Genomic DNA, 20,237 nt, shown 5'->3' on the forward strand with positions numbered 1-20,237 from the left:
GCAGCAGGTTTACTAGACCTCTAGTCATAAATTTCCTGTTGAGATTTTATCACAACTAAAGCAAGCAGTCCAGTTACTGACACATCGCTGGAATCAGGGTCTCTGTCTCTACATAATGCTGCTTTCAGATTAGGTGGCAAAAATCTGATGACTCCCTTTAAATTATTGATATATAGTAAAACAACGGCCATTTTCATGCAATTCAAAAACACTGCTTTTTTTTCGCTTTGTCTTTATACCTTTTATTCTGAATCTGAGCGTACTCTTCTCTTCTCTGAACCCGCAGAGCTTCACGTTCCTCCGAGCTCGATTCCCAATTGTAATATCCAAAAAGAAATGGCCACACTTCTCCTCTAAGGGAGGATTCAATGCCACCGAAGAAAATAACCTAAAAGCAAGAAAATAAAATGGCGAGGTATAAATATGGCACTTATTTTTGGAACCCACTGTTTTCAGTTGACATGCCGCATTATTACAGCTTACAATACAGTCTACCTTCTGCTACATATTTCACATGGCTAGAATACATACCGTACTTATGCCACCACCTGGGGTCAAATACTGAAAAAGTAACCAGCACACAAGACACATGAACAGTCCCACTCTAAAAACCAATCCTCCAGATTTTGGGAGGCAAAAAAAACCAACTTAATTTCGATTATCTGCTGACAATTTAAAATAAATGATGCTGACTAAAGGCAGATATATGCAGAAAGCTGATTCATTGATCAGTATTTTTCTTCATTAACGAGTCATCAAGTAAAGCCTAGATTAGGGCAGTGCCTGTTCTATATCAAGGTGCAGGAATATGAGGACGGGCTCCAACTTGTCCTTATTAATGTGCAGTATATAGGGGTGTTTCATAATACTGTACATACGAGGGCAAGTAAGCCATAATACAATATTTTTCATAGACAACCTCTCACCAGTTTGAGCATGGTAAACTGGCCATTTTATGGAATAGTAGAATCAAAGAGCCGAGTAAAATGCTGTTTTTAGATTTTAATTTCCCCTTTCCGTTGCAGAGATATTAGCTTGTAAAGTTTAGGTTAGTATCTATGCCAAGTCTAAGGGGGAGCATTTACAAGATAATTTTCTCTGGGGGCATATACTTCTTCCCTTGTAAGATGTTACTCAATCATAAGCAAGGAAAAACATACTGGGAAACAAAAACATGCCCCACAATAGCTTAGAACAGGTATTCCCCTGTGTGAGACATATAATGACAGACAGTCAGCTTTCACTGATCTCATTGCAGAGCTGTGTGTAATTACAAAATACCGGGAGTATAACAGATGAGTTATTTCAACTTTCAGATCAATGCAGTCAGTGTGGGGGGGGGAGGTCAGCAGACCTTTGTCTCATTACAAACAAGTCTGCAGCTCTCCTCTCACAGAGCTGACAGCTCTGATGTTTCCCCTCTCCCCCACGTTGCCGTGAGATGAAAGGTGCCTGTAATCACACTCATCTTTGCTCTGCTCCCAGCACTTGGACACCACACAGTAGTGAAATCAGTGAAATCACTACAAGTCTCACACGGAGAAACCTGATCTAAGCTATTGTCGGGGGTTAATATTTTTTTGCACTTGTATGTTGCTGCCTGCTTACGATTGGTCATCATCATACAGGTGAAGTGCACACTCACAGAGAAAAATCCCTTCTAATGCCCCCTTGGACTTATCATAATTTATAAGCTAAATTTTCCAAGTGGAGGAGAAATTCAAAAGTAAAAAACATACATAAAAAGTCACCTTTGCCATCTACTAGGTCATGACGTGGCCAGTTTAACATGCTGGTGAAAGACCCTCTAAGCAATTTCACTGTGTTTCTTAGGTCAATCAAAAACCCTGAATCTTGTTGTGTCAATTTTAATAGTTGGTAATGTCAGGTACGTGAGACATTTCATGTACTTTAAAAAAAAACAAAAAAAAAACAAACAAACGATAATAGCCTATCGTTTTTATTTATTTTATTATAAACCTTCAACTCTCCCTAAAAAGTAATCCTTATTATATTGCCCCTAATGTTTATTCTTCCTGCCATAGATTCCATAAAGCTATTCTCTACTAGATATCTACAACTAACTATTCTTTTAGGGTTCATTTTATTTTATTTTCTTTGTGACAGTGCTCAAGACAGCTATGATATACTCTGAGAGAAAAGGGATTTCCAAAGCACACAATAACGGTAAATTCATAGTTACAATGTTACATAGTTATTAAGGTTGAAGGAAGACTTTTTTAAGTCCATCTAGTTCAACCCATAGCCTAACCTAACATGCCCTAACATGTTGATCCAGAGGAAGTAAAAAAAAAACCATGTGGCAAAGCGTAAGCTCCACCATGGGGAAAAAATTCCTTCCCGACTCCACATACGGCAATCAGACTAGTTCCCTGGATCAACGCCCTATCAAGGAAACTAGTGTATATACCCTGTAACATTATACTTTTCCAGAAAGGCATCCAGTCCCCTCTTAAATTTAAGTAATGAGTCACTCATTACAACATCATACGGCAGAGAGTTCCATAGTCTCACTGCTCTTACAGTAAAGAATCCGCGTCTGTTATTATGCTTAAACCTTCTTTCCTCCAGACGTAGAGGATGCCCCCTTGTCCCTGTCTCAGGTCTATGATTAAAAAGATCATCAGAAAGGTCTTTGTACTGTCCCCTCATATATTTATACATTAACATAAGATCTCCCCTTAGTCTTCGTTTTTCCAAACTAAATAGCCCCAAGTGTAATAACCTATCTTGGTATTGCAGACCCCCCAGTCCTCTAATAACTTTGGTTGCTCTTCTCTGCACCCGCTCTAGTTCAGCTATGTCTTTCTTATACACCGGAGACCAGAACTGTGCACAGTATTCTTAGTGTGGTCGAACTAGTGACTTGTATAGAGGTAAAATTATGTTCTCCTCATGAGCATCTATGCCTCTTTTAATGCATCCCATTATTTTATTTGCCTTTGTAGCAGCTGCCTGACACTGGCCACTGAATATGAGTTTGTCATCCACCCATACACCCAGGTCTTTTTCATTGATGGTTTTGCCCAGAGTTTTAGAATTAAGCACATAGTTATAAATCTTATTACTTCTGCCCAAGTGCATGACCTTACATTTATCCCCATTAAAGCTCATTTGCCATCAGCCCAAGCTTCTAGTTTACATAAATCATCCTGTAATATAAAATTGTCCTCCTGTATTGATTACCCTGCAGAGTTTAGGGTCATCTGCAAATATTGAAATTCTGCTCTGTATGCCCCCTACAAGGTCATTAATAAATATGTTAAAAAGAAGAGGGCCCAATACTGACCCCTGTGGTACCCCACTGCTAACCGCAACCCAGTCCGAGTGTGCTCCATTAATAACCACCCTTTGTTTCCTATCCCTGAGCCAGCTCTCAACCCACTTACACATATTTTCCCCTATCCCCATTATTCTCATTTTATGTATCAACCTTTTGTGTGGCACTGTATCAAAAGCTTTTGAAAAGTCCATATACACTACATCCACTGGGCTCCCTTGGTCCAGTCCAGAACTATCTTCCTCATAGAAATTGATCAGATTAGTCTGACAGGAACGGTCCCTAGTAAACCCGTGCTGATACTGGGTCATGAGGTTATTCCTCTTCAGATACTCCAGTATAGCATCCCTTAGAATGCCCTCCAGGATTTTACCCACAGTAGAGGTTAAACTTACTGGCCTATAATTTCCGAGTTCAGTTTTTGTCCCCTTTTTGAATATTGGCACCACATTTGCTATACGCCAGTCCTGTGGTACAGACCCTGTTATTATGGACTCTTTAAAGATTAAAAATAATGGTCTATCAATGACTGTGCTTAATTCCTGCAGTACTCGGGGAAAATTCAGGTGCTTCTCGGCTCACAGACCTGGCACTGTAATTGGGGCATCCATAAAGATTTAACAAGTATTTTAGTTTGGGGAAACCAATAAAAATTGTTTTGTGGCGTCAGAAAGGCGTGTGTACCTAGTCATAACTATAGATGAGTGAATCTATATACAGGACCCTGATCCAGTGGCCACGTCAGTATTTTGTGGCTGCTAGATGGGAGTCCTGAGAACCTGCTCACATCCCTGATGTCTTTTCCGATTTGTAGACCTGGCATGACCATTGTGGTGTGATGAACACATGATATTGCACTGGGTCTACTAAGCAGAAGAAACGCCGGAGATGGTGGTAGGTAGTAAGTGGCCCACAGGGCTAACAACCAGGCGGCCAGAGGCTACGGACAAGACAGCTAGACCAGGGTCCTGCAAATCCATTCGCTCATCTGTAGTCATCACCCATCCACAAGAGAACAGTTGCACAAGAGAACAGTTGACTTCTCGATTTCTGGAGGTTCAACCAATCCAGAGAAGAAGGACCTGTAGAGTGCCACCTTAATGGAGTGGAGGTCGCACATGCACATCTCCGTTCTGTTCACGCTCATCTCCGGCAGTCCCAAAGAGCGAGTACATTGTTCAACATTTTCCGGCAATCCCAAAGAGAATGAAAAGAACGGAGATGTGCATGTGCGACCTCCACTCGGGGCTCTACAGGGCCCTGTTCTCAGGATTGGTGGGTCGGCCCTCATGAACCAAGATGTTAACCTCAATCACATGGAAAGGGGACATCTTATAAATGAGGTATAAAGACTTTAATTAGATTATCTCCCTGTATACATTTTCCTATGGGTGACTATACTAAAGATACAACTCGAGTAATCCTTCAAGTCTGTATAGTACCGCAGAGGTTGACTTTTAAACCTACAGCTTCTCCTGGTTTGAAAAATGGATGGGGGAAAGCCAACAACTTCGCATTCTCCTCACTTCTCCCTTTTTCACAAGTCGGAGAAGGTGTTAAAAAATGCTGCTGTGCTCTAGCGACCTCATGTGGTGCAAAAAAAGGCAGCACACGGCAGTGCTGCCACCTAGTGGACAAAATAATTATGTCTCCTAATAAAGGGAAAGCTCATTAGATTTGCGTTTGACTCTTCTGAATGTATAATATGGGCTCGTTCAACTGTGAAAAAAAGACTCATCTTATTAACATGTATAAGTATATGCAAGGGAAATGCAAAGAATATACACAGTGATAGTTCAGAACCGTGCAATAAATTATTAAAGATGAAATGTGTGCGAAGAAGTGGTTTCAATCATTGATGAGAGGTTCTTCAATACAGTCAACCTGACATGGGTCAGTAACAAGAGTTAATTATGACAAAAACAATGATAAAACTGTTATCATCATCAGAAATGTACTTATTGTTTAAATCAGGTTTATGCATTAAATGTACTTTTCATATAATAATCTGTACCAGGAGTTGTGACTAGAATAGTCCACGTTGCCAGTAGGAAAATTGAAAAATGTCTTGTATTCGTTGTTAAAACAGATTGAGATATTAAAAAAAATTAAAAAAAACACATTTAAACTACAATTAAACCGCGGGTAATTTCATGATGACGCATTCCATGAAAAACACAGTCTTCTAAAATATAAAAAGGGGTATGACGTTAACGTTATCCGAAGGAAGCTTCGGCAAGCAAGATGGAATTTTATTTATATTATAATCCAGAATTTATCACATCAGTTAAAGGAATTTTTAAATTTGCCTTTCTGTGCATATTAAGAAAAAAAAAAAAAAAAAAGGAGATAAAGCATGGTTAACCCGTTCATAACATGTTATTTTCCATTTTTCCCACCCTTTCTTCCAAGGGCCATAACTTTTTCCGTCCACATAGTCGAACGAGGACTTATTTTTTTTTGCAGGACGAGTTGTACTTTGGAATGACACCATTCATTTTATTATATGATGCTCTGTAAAGTGTGAAAAAAAAATTCCAAGTGTGTTAAAATGGCAAACAAAGTGCAATTCCACAACAGTTGTTTTTGGCTTTTTGTATTTACCATAAGGTAAAACTGACCAGGCAAAAGGAATCTCCAGGTCAGTAAGAGTACGCAGATACCAAAGATGAATAGTTTTTTTTTTTTCTCCTAATGAAGTGGTGAAAAATTAGAAAATTTGTAAGAAAAAAAAAATGTGCTTGTGTAGCCATTTCCCGACACCTGGAACATTTTAAATTACTGATACACCCGCGGCTATTACAGGCAGATGATGGCTTAATAATTCAGCCATTATTTGCTGGGAAAAGAAGCGGGCTTGGAGTGCAAGTTTGCAAAGTTAGGGCCCCGACATATAACCTAACTTTAAACCTAAAAAGGTTAGTCACAACATTCAATATTACTTTTCAAAATGAATATGAGTGGGGTCCTGGCTATATGTTCAGAATCGGTCGCCGAATCTGAATTTGGCGTATTGGTACTCTATTTGTGCCGAATTTATGTCTGGGCGATCGATTCCCAACATATTCATTCATTTCATCTCCCATTGATGTTCACCAAAAAAACAAATATTCGTCGCCAATCGTAATCGCAACCGAATTTTGAAAAAATTTGCTCAACTCTAGTCCCGACTTTTGAAACACCCACTGATCCTGAGAATGGGGCTCCAAATTGCTTGCTCCATTGTGACAGAGGAATTCAGATCCCCATTTACCAGATCAGGGGGTCCCAGCGGTCAGACGCTGACCAATAAGTAAGTTATCCCTTATGGACTAAGAATAGGTGAGAACTTCTAATGTTGGGAATAATGCTTTACTGTTAGTCCTCCTTCATAAGCACCCAATATCGCTTCTGATCGTTCTTCCTACCTTCCGTAGTTTATATTCTTCTTCCACCTGCCCAGCTTCATTGAGGTGCTGTAACCACCTAGAGACGTTCAGTTTTTGGTAAATACCCTCTTCAGGATGAGAATCAGAGGAGAGGGCACTTGGCCTTTGAATTGAGAAATGTAGACAGGTCTTCTCCTCTGTAACCTGATTTGGAGGAAATAGGAAATTCAGGATTAAATGAAAAGCTATGTATATCTAACAACCACTTCTCAGTAATGCTTTCATTCCTAAAAAAGTGAATGACCGACAGTGGGGCAGAGGGCCCTACAGACACCATTGTCATAAAAATGGCAATAAAAGATAGTGAGCGTTCATAGTCATAAAAACCCTGTAGACCAGGGGTCTCAAACTCCTTAGACTGGGGCCACATGCAGGACCCTAAGGCTGTCATAGGTGGCCCACGGAGCACTGGAGCTCCTGAGATATCCTTGGGACAGAAGGAAGCAGGCTGAAGATCTTAGAATAATAATATTTCCACAATTGGATGTGTTACATAAAATGTTCCTGTGCTGAGATAATCTTATACATGTGCCCCTGCTGTGTACTGTGTAATGGCCGTGTCTGACCGTGCAGGAACATGGTCTGATCATACCACAGCTCCTGGGCAGGGGAGGAAGCAAGAGAGAGTTTATAAAGACAGTACAGCAGGGGATCGCGGACACCTACACTCTTTAGAGAGGTCTGGTCATGCCTTCCTTTGAAGAGTGCATAATGTCACGGATCTTCAGATGTTCCTGCTCAAGCTGTAATACCTTGAATTCAGTGGACTACTGCGGTCCTGGGTAGGGACTTTTTTTTTTAAATAAAAAGTGCTGAAGGAGGGAAAGTGGAGGGGAGTGTTTATTTCATTTCATTCAAGTATTTTTTTTGTGTGTGTTTTTCCTTTTTATTACTAGGTTAGTAATGCGGGTGTCTGATAGACACCTCTCCATTACTAACAGCAGAGCTTGATGTCAGCTGGGTTTTTGCACAAGTCACAGCTGACATCAACCCTAATTTCCACTGCACCAGGGCTATTGAGAAGACCCAAGGCAAAAGGCCAGAATTGGTGCATCTAACATGATGCACCACTTCTGGGGCGACTGCGAGCTTGTATTTTTAGGCTGGGAAGGGCCCAATAACCGTGGACCTTCCCAGCCTGATAACATCAGCTCTCAGCTTTACCTTTGCTGGTTACAAAAAATGGGGGGACCCCACATCGTTTATTTCATTCATTTACATATAAAGCTGTCCAATAAGCTTCACAGGGTGCAATTGTATAATATGTTGCAGGGTTGTGCAGCCATCTGCCTATCTATATATCTCTATAGCATTCATTTCGGTCCAAAAACCACATGCAAAAAATGCGTATTTTTGATGCTGCGGATTTCCTGCCAAGAGATACAGAAATGGTGCAGAGATGTATGCATCCAAATACTCAATGTGTGCACATACCCCTAGAGTGACATAACTTCCTGAGGTATCTGATAGCTTGCTGCCTGGTACAATCATCAATTATGCAGGTCGATCGGCAATACACGCTGCTTGATGGATAGGGAGCTATTATCCTCTACTAAATCCTTTGGACTGAGCAGTACTTTGGGGTAGTGATGACCTCTCAACAGTACTTCATTTACAGAATTTTGAAGTCTCATCTTCACAGAACTTTTGGAGCCATTCAAATAAATGGTGGATCTTGGAAAAGTACCCCTTTCATTGACTAGAGGCACAAACACCCTCTTGTTTAAGTGTAATGTACAGGCTAACAGGTTACAGGCCATCTTGTCTCTGATGACAGCAATGGTGTAAACCACTATATGGTCCAAACCACTATATGGTCCATATATGAAGGGCCACTGTGTGCTGGAGAACCTGCTCAGTGTTGACCAAGCACAAGTATCTCAACGTGTTGCTTATGACTTTATGGCCAAGGCACTATGCAGGATGGAAATGGAAGAACTGTACTTTTCATGTTACCATATTAGACATCAGATGCTGGTGAAGAGATGGAAGATGGGCTCCTTTCCCATCTTGCATGGGGTGAGACAAGTCTGCTCTCTTCCATCACTACTTTCGGCTTACGTTACAGAAATCTTCGCTGGGTCTATCCAGGGATCGTAACAATAAGAAGCAAAGTACTCGCTGTAAATGGACAACATGACTTCTGCACTGATAAGTGACAGCAGTCAAAGACCTACAAGGAGTTCAGCTGGACTTTATTGGCAATAGTCAACTGTGTAATGTAAGAAGTTATGCGATTTATAGTGCCAGTGTTCTCCCTCCTTTCCAAGGTTAATCAAAGGATTGGACTGTGGAGGCTCAGATAGGTGAATATTAAGGAAATTCTCATACACCTGATGCGGAAAAGAGGTCCGTAGCTCAACATCTGTAAGAACCAGCTTACATATGGTCAAATGCCTGAAGCCAAAGAGAAGAGCAGCCGAGGGTGAGTGTGAGCTGCTGTGTTTAAGTGTAGGAGTCAGGTCGTTATTTACAAAGACTGGTCTAGGTCGTTATTCACTTAGGATGTCACGAGTCACTTTATTTTGGTGTCTGGTCTGGAGTCCATTTATTTAGAGGGTCTGATGCCTGAGTGGAGAACAGCAAGGCTTTATAGAGGGAGAAAGTTTAAGAGGTTCTTTTATTCAAGGGGTTCGGTACTCTAGTTTTTTTTAGGAGTTCTGTATCTTGCAGGTAGTATACATTCACAGAGCCTGTGGTCTTTAGGTGAAAGAGCAATGACCAAGTTGAAGAACAATAAGATGTCTTGTCCTAATACAGTTAGTTAGAAAAGTCCTGCTTTATAATTATCTTTCTTGTGAAATTGGACACTGTGGTTGGGCAGAAAAAGGACACCATCATACATGGCTAAGGCTTGCCGAAATTGGTAGGTTCAGGTGAAATTACTTTAATATAAAAAAAAACACCTATTATTTATAATAAACACCAGTGAATGCTAAACATTCCATACTGAGATAGTAGCGAAAATGGGATTTTCAGATTCAAAAGGAGAGTTAGTGAATAGCCTAAGACTCTCAAGCATGTAAAGGCCTCACTAAAACACGGATGAATTCTATCTGAGATTTTCACCGATACAACACATACCCATTATAGCCTATGGATAGGGCTGTGCCGTGGTATTTTACGGGCTTGTGTGTCCAGAGGCAGGTTTTTATTTAACCAAAAACATTGATGATAAAGTAGCAATACAAGCCACGGACAGCGCTCAGAGGGCATCAGTGTATAGTCTTCTCACCTTCTCCTTGAGTTGAGGCTCACGGCAGTATTTCCATTGTTGGAAAACTTCCGATAACTTGCCCAGTCCTCCATGATGGAAATGAAATACTTTGTACTGACTTTCCCTGCTGGCTATCACCAATTGTCCACTAGTACCAGCTTCATCACTGAAAAAAAAAAAAAAAAAAAAAAAGAAAAATGAAAACTAAAGTCTCATGGGGAGGTATATAAGAGTGCAGGATGCAAATTAGTAGTGTTACAACATATCTACCCTTCAAACATCTGTGGGCGTTCTAATTTTTTTATTTCATAAATCAATTTTTTTTATTTCATAAATCAATAGGACACATGACTATAAGCAACTTTATAATATATATTATCAGAGAAATCTGCGTCTTTCTCTGTCAGAATTGATCAGTCATTATCAAACTTCTCAAATCTGAGGTAAAATCTGTATTCAATGAAGACACGTTCCCATTCCTGACAATTACGCTATAAAACCATCATTGCTTTAAAGCCATGTTATGGCTGGGTCTCTGCCTTCTGAAGTTAATTAATATTGTACCACATATGAAACTTCTAACCTTTACACCTTAAAGGGGTTGTCCATCTTTTGGGCCTCATATTTTAATGAAATGCACTGATTAGGGCTAGAAATTATATTTGCAATTGGGTATCACTATAAATTTTGCCCAGTTTACTGCCACATTCAACTTTGATGTTGTTTGTGGTCATAAATCAGCAGAGTGGAGCTCAGAAACAGACTGATAAAAGAGCCAGAAACTCTTCCGTCAGACCATCTGAATGAGGTCTCGGCAGATTCTCAGAAAACCCATTCTGCAGGCAGCAATAGTGCAACACAGAGGCAATAGAAGGCAAACAAACATTTGAATATAACCCAATCACAAATGCATTTTTTTTAATTTTTTTTTACAAAAGTACATGCAATTCATTAAGGAAAAAAAATTGCCCCAAGAGGTACACAACGCCTTTAACCCAACAGCTTCTACCCTTTCCCAGCCTATTACAAACCTCTGCCATTGGAGGACACTCACAAGTGCATTATCATATCAGGGACGTATATAATCATTAAGAGTTGTAGAAATGCGTTAAATAGATTGTCCCATAAACTAAGTCTATACACACAGGCTCAGACCGGCCCATAGGGTAACAGGGGAATCCCCCTGTGGACCCCTATGCAAATCTGGGTCCCCAACCCCACTGTATGGGCAATACTTGGCATAATGCACTCTGTACAGAAAAAAGCAGCATCTCATCATTCATTAACCAAACTACCCAGTTTTTTATTATATAAAGATATACGGTAGTTAAATTTGTGAACAAGGGTAGTTTAATATTTGTATGCAGGTGAAAAGTGCCCCTCCCAAAGTCAATGTTACAGGTGGGCCCTTAGCACCCCAGTCCGACACTGTATACACCGGATAGTTGACCAATATTTTATCACATAAGGGGAGGGAGTATGTACGTTGGGACCTCAAGCAAACATAAAAATGGGGGCGTCAAAGTCCCCTGTGCGATCAGAGCAGCAGTGAGCATGTGCGACCACTGCTCCACTCGCTGGCTGTTGAATAGGTGAGTGCACATACTCACTACCGCTCCACGCACACAGCGGACTTTGAGCTCCCAGTTTTCAAAATCAGTGCAAGTCTTAGTAGCTTTACCCCAAGCGATCATACATTTTTCATCTATCTCGTGAATAGGTGGTAAATATTGTGTTACATGATAGTTTACAAGTGAGCTGCAAAAGATTGAATAATTAAAGGGTTTAAGCAGGACTTGTTCTGTGGGTTTTTTTTTTTCTTTTTTCTTTTAAAGCATGGGCCTAAAAACTAGCAGGTAGTCGCTAACCACCTGCCTAATGTGCCTGACACAGATCTCTGCCAATCACAGGCGGCTCCTCCTGGCAATTCAGTTGCTTCTGCTGACGTCACGTTGACAGAGCAACAGCTTCTCTTCCGCTGCGCTTTGCTGACAGGATAAACTGCCGACCGCCTGCTTATTGACAGCCGGCTCCCCGCTGCCTAACTGCAGGGAGCTGGCTGACAGTCACACCCCCAACAACATAGCAGTCCGGAAGAGGAAGAGCTGCTCTGTTGAAGCTGAGGAGGAGCTGAACCCCCGGCAGGAGCAGTCAATGACCACTCTGTGCCAGCGCCGGGTAGAACAGGCAGGTACTTAACAACAACCTGCCTGTTTTGTTTTTTTTTAAATTGTGTAAAAACCAAGTCCTGGATAAATCCCTGTAAGTGAAACCTTGTATAATGTAATTACGCAATTGTAAAATAAGTGTGCAGCCTGCGCTAATACTAATCATATAGCGGGAACAAAGCAGCCCTTGAAATACTATATTGCTGTTGCGGTTGCATAATATGGGACCGCAGTGTTCTTTGTATTAAAAAACTAATATATTAATAATATATTTTACACTAGGAAAACTGCCGCCTCATATCATGTAAGCAATTCCAAATCCAGTACATGTTTTCCATGGTCATTTACTAATCAGCACACATTGACAGGCTGGGTGTTTCTCCATCTGCAACAGTGAATGTTAGGTGATAAATATTGTTAATTGGAAAGTCTCTAACATATTATTCATGATACAGTAAAAGATGTGACAATATATTGTACCCTTCTCAAAATAAAAAAAAGTGAAATCAAAGTTACTGGATGAATAGGAATTTCATTTATGGGTGAGAAATGTAGAACTTACTTGAAGAAGAGTCGCAGAGAGCGCATCTGACCCAAATCGACCCGGAAAACGCCACACGTCTGCTCAAGAGCCAGGAGCTTCTGCTGTTCCTCCCACTTAGCGGGGCTTCCGCGACCATTTATTTCTGAACATTGGGAGAGGTTATCTGGACTAGACGCGTAGCGAGCCATGTCAGCCTCTTGTCTGACCAAAGGACACAAAGCAGAGACGTTAATCGCTTTATATAAAAACGATTCTAAATTTTAAATATTAAAAAAAAGAGCAGATTAATAGTAAAAACTCTGTGGTTGTCAAGTACAACCTTTAGGTTAGAAATCAGTGACTGTAAGCATTTCCAAAAGGGATTGTCTACCCAACAGTATTTCATAGCAAAACATTTTTAGATTCCAAAAGTCAGAATTGGTCATTTTTGTGATCTTTGAATATGTTGCACGCCACTTTTGCGAAGACTTAAATGTTGCATGTGCGCCTTCCACTAAGCAAAAATGAAAAGGAAAGATTTTCTGCTCCGCTAGGCACTGTATAGTAACATTTTTTTTTAATAATGATCAATTTGCCGAAAACATCCAGAGAACAAAAAAAGAGCAAACCTAAAAAGTAAAGAGGGCTGAAAACAATTAAAATGGCGCAATAGCCTTAATGAAATGTGCGTGCACAGAACATCTGATATACAAAAAGAAAAAAAAAAAAAATTCTCCCCAAAAAATCTTTGAAAGAATAATGAATCAGGGCCGAAGAGGAGATTTTAAGATCAGTCAGGAAATCTTTGAAAAAAAGATTACACATTAATTCTGACAAGGATTTTCTAAATAAGTACACCCGCAAAAAATTTATATAAATAATATTAGTGAAAATGACAAATGGAGACTAGGAGGTTGTTCCTAGTCATATTTATTTAGAGAAGTACATTGTAGTATTTATTGATTTTTTGTTTTCATCTGTCAGTAGGATCTACTGTAACCTCCTAAACCATCTATATGGGCATGCAGGTCATAGGAAGCTGAATAAAGTGATATCTCCATATCAGGGATACAATTTCTAATTCCAGAGAAAACCACGTTTTTTTTTTTTTTTTTTTTTAATATGAAAATGAGCTGTTAAGATCTAAAGGACGAACAGTGATCTGAATGAGAATCTGCCTCCAGAGCTTATGGAAAATCAAAGGGGGCTTTACCTTTTTCCAGTCGTACAATATTTAACCCCCAACTCCCAGTTTCCCATAAAAGACCTTTTTAAGTACACATGAAAGGTGCATCTTACCAGTTGATTGCTGAGGGGGTTTGTTCATGAATGAACGTTGGGTGATAAAAACATGGGTCCACGCAGCAGATTCATGCTGCCTGAACGACAGGCAGGCTCGGACTGGCCCACCGGAGAACCGGAGGATCCTCCGGTGGGCCCAGGCACTGACACCTGCTGGCAGGGCCCCCACTGCTCCAGGGGCCCCCACCGCTCCAGGGGCCCCCCCGGCCGCCCCCCACCCACCCTCCTTGAAGACGATACTCACCCTGCTCCAGCGATGGTCTCGGCGTCTGCTCTGCACTGCATCTTCTTCCTGCTTGTGCGGTCACGTGGTACCGCTTCATTAAGGTCATGAATATGCGCATATTCATGACTTTAATCAGTATCACATGACCGCACAAGCAGGAAGAAGATGCAGTGCAGAGCAGACGCCGAGACCATCGCTGGAGCAGGCAGCAGGGTGAGCATCGTCTTCAAGGAGGGTGGGTGGGGGGCGGCTGGGGGGGCCCCTGGAGCAGTGGGGGCCCCTGGAGCAGTGGGGGCCACTGGGGGGGCAGAATGCTGGACACACACTGGGGCAGAATGCTGGAGACACACTGGGGCAGAATGCTGGAGACACACTGGGGCAGATTGCTGGACACACACTGGGGCAGAATGCTGGAGACACTGGGGCAGATTGCTGGACACACACTGGGGCAGATTGCTGGAGACACACTGGGGCAGAATGCTGGAGACACACTGGGGCAGAATGCTGGAGACACACTGGGGCAGAATGCTGGAGACACACTGGGGCAGAATGCTGGAGACACACTGGGGCAGAATGCTGGAGACACACTGGGGCAGAATGCTGGAGACACACTGGGGCAGAATGCTGGAGACACACTGGGGCAGAATGCTGGAGACACACTGGGGCAGAATGCTGGAGACACACTGGGGCAGAATGCTGGAGACACACTGGGGCAGAATGCTGGAGACACACTGGGGCAGAATGCTGGAGACACACTGGGGCAGAATGCTGGAGACACACTGGGGCAGAATGCTGGAGACACACTGGGGCAGAATGCTGGAGACACACTGGGGCAGATTGCTGGAGACACACTGGGGCAGATTGCTGGAGACACACTGGGGCAGATTGCTGGAGACACACTGGGGCAGATTGCTGGAGACACACTGGGGCAGAATGCTGGAGACACACTGGGGCAGATAGCTGGAGACACACTGGGGCAGAACGCTGGAGACACACTGGGGCAGAACGCTGGAGACACACTGGGGCAGAACGCTGGAGACACACTGGGGCAGAACGCTGGAGACACACTGGGGCAGAACGCTGGAGACACACTGGGGGCAGAACGCTGGACACACTGGGGGCAGAACGCTGGACACACTGGGGGCAGAACGCTGGACACACTGGGGGCAGAACGCTGGACACACTGGGGGCAGAACGCTGGACACACTGGGGGCAGAACGCTGGACACACTGGGGGCAGAACGCTGGACACACTGGGGGCAGAACGCTGGACACACTGGGGGCAGAACGCTGGACACACTGGGGGCAGAACGCTGGACACACTGGGGGCAGAACGCTGGACACACTGGGGGCAGAACGCTGGACACACTGGGGGCAGAACGCTGGACACACTGGGGGCAGAACGCTGGACACACTGGGGGCAGAACGCTGGACACACTGGGGGCAGAACGCTGGACACACTGGGGGCAGAACGCTGGACACACTGGGGGCAGAACGCTGGACACACTGGGGGCAGAACGCTGGACACACTGGGGGCAGAACGCTGGACACTGGGGGCAGTGCTGGACACACTAGGGGCAGTGCTGGACTCACTGGGGGCAGAATGCTGGACACACTGGGGGCAGAATGCTGGACACACTGGGGGCAGAATGCTGGACACACTGGGGGCAGAATGCTGGACACACTGGGGGCAGAATGCTGGACACACTGGGGGCAGAATGCTGGACACACTGGGGGCAGAATGCTGGACACACTGGGGGCAGAATGCTGGACACACTGGGGGCAGAATGCTGGACACACTGGGGGCAGAATGCTGGACACACTGGGGGCAGAATGCTGGACACACTGGGGGCAGAATGCTGGACACACTGGGGGCAGAATGCTGGACACACTGGGGGCAGAATGCTGGACACACTGGGGGCAGAATGCTGGACACACTGGGGGCAGAATGCTGGACACACTGGGGGCAGAATGCTGGACACACTGGGGGCAGAATGCTGGACACACTGGGGGCAGAATGCTGGACACACTGGGGGCAGAACGCTGGACACACTGGGGGCAGAACGCTGGACACACTGGGGGCAGAACGCTGGACACACTGGGGGCAGAACGCTGGACACACTGGGGGCAGAACGCTGGACACACTGGGGGCAGAACGCTGGACACACTGGGGGCAGAACGCTGGACACACTGGGGGCAGAACGCTGGACACACTGGGGGCAGAACGCTGGACACACTGGGGGCAGAACGCTGGACACACTGGGGGCAGAACGCTGGACACACTGGGGGCAGAACGCTGGACACACTGGGGGCAGAACGCTGGACACACTGGGGGCAGAACGCTGGACACACTGGGGGCAGAACGCTGGACACACTGGGGGCAGAACGCTGGACACACTGGGGGCAGAACGCTGGACACACTGGGGGCAGAACGCTGGACACACTGGGGGCAGAACGCTGGACACACTGGGGGCAGAACGCTGGACACACTGGGGGCAGAACGCTGGACACACTGGGGGCAGAACGCTGGACACACTGGGGGCAGAACGCTGGACACACTGGGGGCAGAACGCTGGACACACTGGGGGCAGAACGCTGGACACACTGGGGGCAGAACGCTGGACACACTGGGGGCAGAATGCTGGACACACTGGGGGCAGAATGCTGGACACACTGGGGGCAGAATGCTGGACACACTGGGGGCAGAATTCTGGACACACTGGGGGCAGAATTCTGGACACACTGGGGGCAGAATTCTGGACACACTGGGGGCAGAATTCTGGACACACTGGGGGCAGAATTCTGGACACACTGGGGGCAGATTGTTGGACACACTGGGGGTAATATGCTGGACACACTGGGGCAGATTGCTGGACACACTGGGGGCAATACTGGACACACTGGGGCAATATGCTTGACATACTGGGGCAGATTGCTGGACACACTGGGGCAGATTGCTGGACACACTGGGGCAGATTGCCGGACACACTGGGGCAGATTGCCGGACATACTGGGGCAGATTCCTGGACACACTGTCTGGGGGCAATGCTGGACATACTGGGACAGATTGCTGGACACTGGGGCAGATTGCCGGACATACTGGGGCAGATTGCTGGACACACTGTCTGGGGGCAATGCTGGACACTGGGGCAATATGCTGGACATACTGGGGCAGGTTGCTGGACACACTGGGGGTAATATGCTGGACACACGGGTAGATTGCTGGACACACTGGGGGCAGGACTGGAGGCATGGGCAGAATGTAGATACAGGGCATGATTGGAGACACGGGGCAGAATGAAAGACATGGGGCAGGATTGGATCATGGGGCAGGATGGATATGATGGAGACAGATGGGGCAGGATGGGGAGATCATATGGGGTAGAATGAACACTCATGAGGGCAGGATGCGAGAACATATGGCTGGAGCCAGGAATGAGATAAACGGGGCCAGGGTGGGGAATATTATTACCATAGGGGCTAATTAAGGGATATTATTACTGCAGTGATGTATTTATTTTATTTTTTGAGTATACTGTTTTAATTGGGGGGGCGGTCCTGTTACTGTGTAGAGTGACACTATGTGGCCTTTTTTTCTTCATGTGGTGTAATGTAGAAGTTGTGAAAAATTAAGTAATGTGTTCTGCAAGCGGAGCTCGAGATAACTGTGTTATTTCCTGCAGAAATGAGTCCTGGCTGGAAGAAATGATGGCGGTCTGTGCTGGATGAAAGATGAAGGACTTCACCTAGAGACGTCACTGGTGAGTCAGTGTTACCTATACACTGACACTATACACTGTATACTATATACAGAGCTCCTGTGTACAATGTCACCAGCGATCACTGTATTACCTATACATTATATACAGAGCTCCTGTGTATAATACCACCAGTGATCTCTGTATTACCTCTACACAGACACTGCATACTAAGTACAGATCTCCTGTGTATAATGTCACTTAGGCTGCCGTCACACATTCAGTATTTGGTCAGTATTTTACATCAGTATTTGTAATCACACGTAATTGCTCTATGTTTTTACAAAGACAAATCCCTTCAAAACGAAGGGTATATGTACCACCCAGCAAAACTTCCACATATAGTGGGATCTATGCAATAAAGCGATCTCCACTATGGTACTAATATAAAATAAATTTTATTGAACATAATGTTAAAAACACAAATAGGATAAAATTACTACATGTAAGAAAGGGGTCGTTGCCGGGGTCATTGCAGCAGGCGAACAGTAAAGTAATATCCTTTTACTACCTCTAGCATATGCCATGTATTTTTGTGGGGTCTGATTTAGGACACCATATTATTAAGCTAGGTATCGTTGATAGAGGCAGCTTTCCATCCATGGACTCTCATATCATAGCATAGGCATTTCTCATTGTACATATACTGCATTCAGCCTGAGCCATCTTGCAATCTCCCATGGCAGTATAGTCCCTTTTATTGGATTGTGTACCTTTCTTACATGTAGTAATTTTATCCTATTTGTGTTTTTAACATTATGTTCAATAAAATTTATTTTATATTAGTACCATAGTGGAGATCGCTTTATTGCATAGATCCCACTATATGTGGAAATCAGTATTTGTAAGCCAAAACCAGGAGTGGGTGATAAATGCAGAAGTGGTGCACATGTTTCTATTATACTTTTCCTCAAATTGTTCCACTCCTGGTTTTGGCTTACAAATACTGATGTAAAATACTGACCAAATACTGCTAGTGTGACAGCAGCCTTATGGTGATAGTATTGTGTTTTGTTTTTTTTTTTTATTTCTGATCAGTATTGTAGTATTCAGTCACTATGTGGTGGTAATATGTGGTCTGGAAATGGTGTTGTGGTATTTGTCCCTTGTATGTGCTATTTGGTCACCAATTGGTGATAATATGTGGTCTTGACATGGTGCGGTGGTATTTATCCCTTGTATGTAGTATTATTCGGTTACTATGTGGTCTGGTCATGGTGTGGTGGTATTTCTTCCTGTATGTGGTAATATTGGTCTTGGTATAGTGGATTGTGTTGTGTATGGCGGTCATTTGTTCTCTCTGATATTAATTAGGAGAAGATTCTTTATTTCCATTCGAGTTTTAATGCTTTGCACACAGCGGCGGAGATGCACTTACAGGGGGTTTCCTGTGGAAAAAAGTAATCACCTCTCCACAGGATAAGTGATAACATATTGATTGGTGGGGGTCTGACTGCTTGGACCCACTCAGCAAAATGTAGAACTTTTTATCCCCATTAGACTGGAGTGGCATGTCCGACTAGATCACTGATCCATTCATTCCCTCAGTGGCTGCACTTGTTTTTTTCTGGAAGCCCCAAAGAGAATGAATGGAGCTGCGGTCAGAAATCCCACCTGCCGCTGCATTTTAAAATATGATAAAAGTGTCCTGTCAGGGATAAAACTTCCCCAGTTTCTAATGGTCGGATCTAAGCGATCACCTATCCTGTGGAGCCCATGGATCAGTGATAACTTGTTTTAACCAAGAACCCCATTAATGTAAAGTACCGTAATTATACATCCCAGTTATTGGGGCACACGGTAGATGTGCGGCAGCCGCCGGTGTTTTACAGCCGATGCTCCACTATAATGACAGATATTTGCATATAGCTGTAGGGTGGGCCCCAGACACCCCAGTCCGACGCTGACGACAGGCATCGCATTGCCCGACTCCATTACTGCAGACATGTACGTTTTGTAGTTTTTCAGAGGAAACAAACATTAAAGCGAATCAGTTGCCAGTTTTTTGCACTGTAATCTGAGAGCAGCATTATGTAGGCAGGGGCAGAGACCCTGATTCCACCGATGTGTCACTTGCTGGTTTGCATGCTGTCTTGCTTTTTTCTGCTGCAGATTTAGCAGTACTTAAATGCTGAGCCCTGTATCACCCAGCTCACATCACTGATTGATAGAAAGCTGCTGGTCATTTATGAGGGGGAGGTTACACAGAGCAGGACAACTACATGGTGGAAAACATCTAGTCCTCTAGTGATAATCTACTGCTGATAATATGCTGATTTCATTGAAACAGCAACACACAGTTCAGTAAGTCACAT

General features: G+C 44.0%; 1 protein-coding gene across 2 annotated transcripts in view; it reads right to left on the reverse strand.

Annotated features, from left to right (window-relative positions):
• The window catches only part of TBC1D16 (TBC1 domain family member 16), a 79,746-nt gene that overhangs the window by 19,745 nt on the left and 39,764 nt on the right, over positions 1-20,237 (reverse strand). For both annotated transcript variants that reach the window (XM_077251478.1, XM_077251477.1), the window contains 4 exons: positions 12,677-12,859; positions 9,965-10,112; positions 6,709-6,873; positions 240-388 (listed from right to left, as the gene is read on the reverse strand). In XM_077251478.1, coding sequence (XP_077107593.1) covers positions 240-388; positions 6,709-6,873; positions 9,965-10,112; positions 12,677-12,859 — 645 coding nt within the window. The remainder of the gene's footprint in view (positions 1-239; positions 389-6,708; positions 6,874-9,964; positions 10,113-12,676; positions 12,860-20,237) is intronic.

This window comes from Ranitomeya variabilis, chromosome 4 (genome assembly GCF_051348905.1).
Source record: "Ranitomeya variabilis isolate aRanVar5 chromosome 4, aRanVar5.hap1, whole genome shotgun sequence".
Lineage (NCBI taxonomy): Eukaryota > Metazoa > Chordata > Amphibia > Anura > Dendrobatidae > Ranitomeya > Ranitomeya variabilis.